This window comes from Lottia gigantea (assembly GCF_000327385.1).
Source record: "Lottia gigantea unplaced genomic scaffold LOTGIsca_1465, whole genome shotgun sequence".
In the NCBI taxonomy this organism is placed as follows: domain Eukaryota; kingdom Metazoa; phylum Mollusca; class Gastropoda; family Lottiidae; genus Lottia; species Lottia gigantea.
In genome coordinates, this window is record NW_008707741.1 from 7733 (window position 1) to 9591 (window position 1859).

The following is a 1859-nucleotide window of genomic DNA, read 5'->3' on the forward strand; positions in this document are numbered from 1 at the left end:
CACGTCTCAAGATTGTCACATCGATTGTCCCTCTTATACTATCTGGTCTTGTTATCTTCTGCTTGAAATATATTTTTCATTAAAACTTGAAGATTGTGAAGTTAATGGAAAGGTGTACTACAATGGTGAAAGATATAAAGATGACTGTAATATTTGTACATGCGTTGATGGTAATTCCGTCTGCACAGAAAAAGCCTGTCTGCCAAGTAAGCATTATCAAATAACTCTTTGTGTCGTCATTTTTCTTAAGAATTGTCAAATCCATTCCATTATCGCCGAGCCATTCGCCTTAAGAATCAGCCTTATTTTGTGATGTTTGTATGCTTTAAGTGCATAATGCTGGTACTTTCATATATCAATCTTGAATTTTCAGGCACATGTGAGCACAATGGAATAACGTATGAAGAAGGAGAAAACTTCCAAATAGAGTGTAACAATTGTCGTTGTATTAGAGGAGGTGCGGGATGTACCAAAATGGCCTGTCATCCTTCAAGTCGAGGTATGTTTGTATTGTTTGACCAATATTTTAGATGCCACAACCTCTTCCATTCAATGTAGATGTTGCTTTGTACTTCGTGCAATCCATGATACTTCTCTTATTTTACTTGTCTTCTTTCTGCTGGTCATCCTTTCTCAATTGTTTTCTCCCTGCTAGCCTTCACATGTCTTCTCCGAGTCAACATCCGCTGCCGAAAAGGGGTATAAGATAGACAATTATGTCTTTACAAAATACACGCAACCGTTTTCGCAACGTTACAAGATTAGCATATTATACTAATGATGGTCTTGTCATTTTGACAACAGAATCTTCGTGAAATATATTTTTCATTAAAATTTGAAGATTGTGAAGTTGATGGAAAGGTGTACTACAATGGTGAAAGATATAAAGATGACTGTAATATTTGTACATGCGTTGATGGTAATTCTGTCTGCACAGAAAAAGAATGTCAGCCCAGTAAGCATTATTTAATATACCATTTTATTTATGATAATTATGTCCGTCTGCCATTCCGTTGAGTCCATTTAGAATTTCTCCTTTTGAATACCCGACCTCACATACAAAGCTACTTCCTTTTTCATTAATGTATTCAATAGTTTACGCATTTGTTTGAGATCCATCAAATATTGTGAAATTAATGTGTTGAAAATGGCATCATCTATGAAGATGGAGAACAGTTCAAGATAGACTGCAATACCTGTACTTGTAGTAATGGCATTTCTCTGTGTACATTAATTGCATGCTGTAAGTATTGAATTCTACTATATAGATAAGAGTTTTTCTCATCAATAACTTGTTAATGTATATTCCTGTTGATTTGAACGAAATGACTTCCTGAAAAGACGAAACTACAAACGAGCGAGAATAAGCTCGGAAACGAAATGGTTTTCAGGACCATATTGAAATAACATCATCGATAGTTTGCATCTATGAATGAGCTTTGAACACGCTTTATATCGCTGTAAATAATGATAAAACTTATAATGAAGATAACAGAAATAATAATTCATGGCTTGTTTTTTTCATAAAATCTGCCACCTTAAAGATTTCCCCACATACGGAATTGCACTGCCCGTCATTATTGTTCAAGTCAAATGCATAAAAGTGGTATTTCCTATACCAATAACTATGTGGAAAATCAATTTTAGCTGTTAAAGGTTCATGTCTTCAAGGCAGCGATTGTACTGATTTGGACTCTAGTAGTGTTGTGTTAGATGGAATCACTGTGTGTTGTTGGGAATCTGATGAACAACTGGTAATCAACAGTTTATCGAATAGATACAGTTGTACTTGTAGTAAGTTGAATTGTTATGCAAAAAATTTGTACACCGTTTGATCCACATAAGAACAAGTTGATTTA

At 34.6% G+C, this 1859-nt stretch overlaps 1 protein-coding gene across 1 annotated transcript in view; it reads left to right on the forward strand.

The window, feature by feature from the left end:
- Positions 1-1794, forward strand: part of LOTGIDRAFT_176463 (hypothetical protein) — a gene marked incomplete at both ends in the record, with an annotated part of 9112 nt that extends 7318 nt beyond the window's left edge. The window contains 4 exons of the mRNA XM_009050207.1: positions 93-206; positions 374-499; positions 842-955; positions 1648-1794. Of these exons, the coding sequence (XP_009048455.1) occupies positions 93-206; positions 374-499; positions 842-955; positions 1648-1794 (501 nt within the window). The remainder of the gene's footprint in view (positions 1-92; positions 207-373; positions 500-841; positions 956-1647) is intronic.
- Positions 1795-1859: the final 65 nt, after the last annotated feature.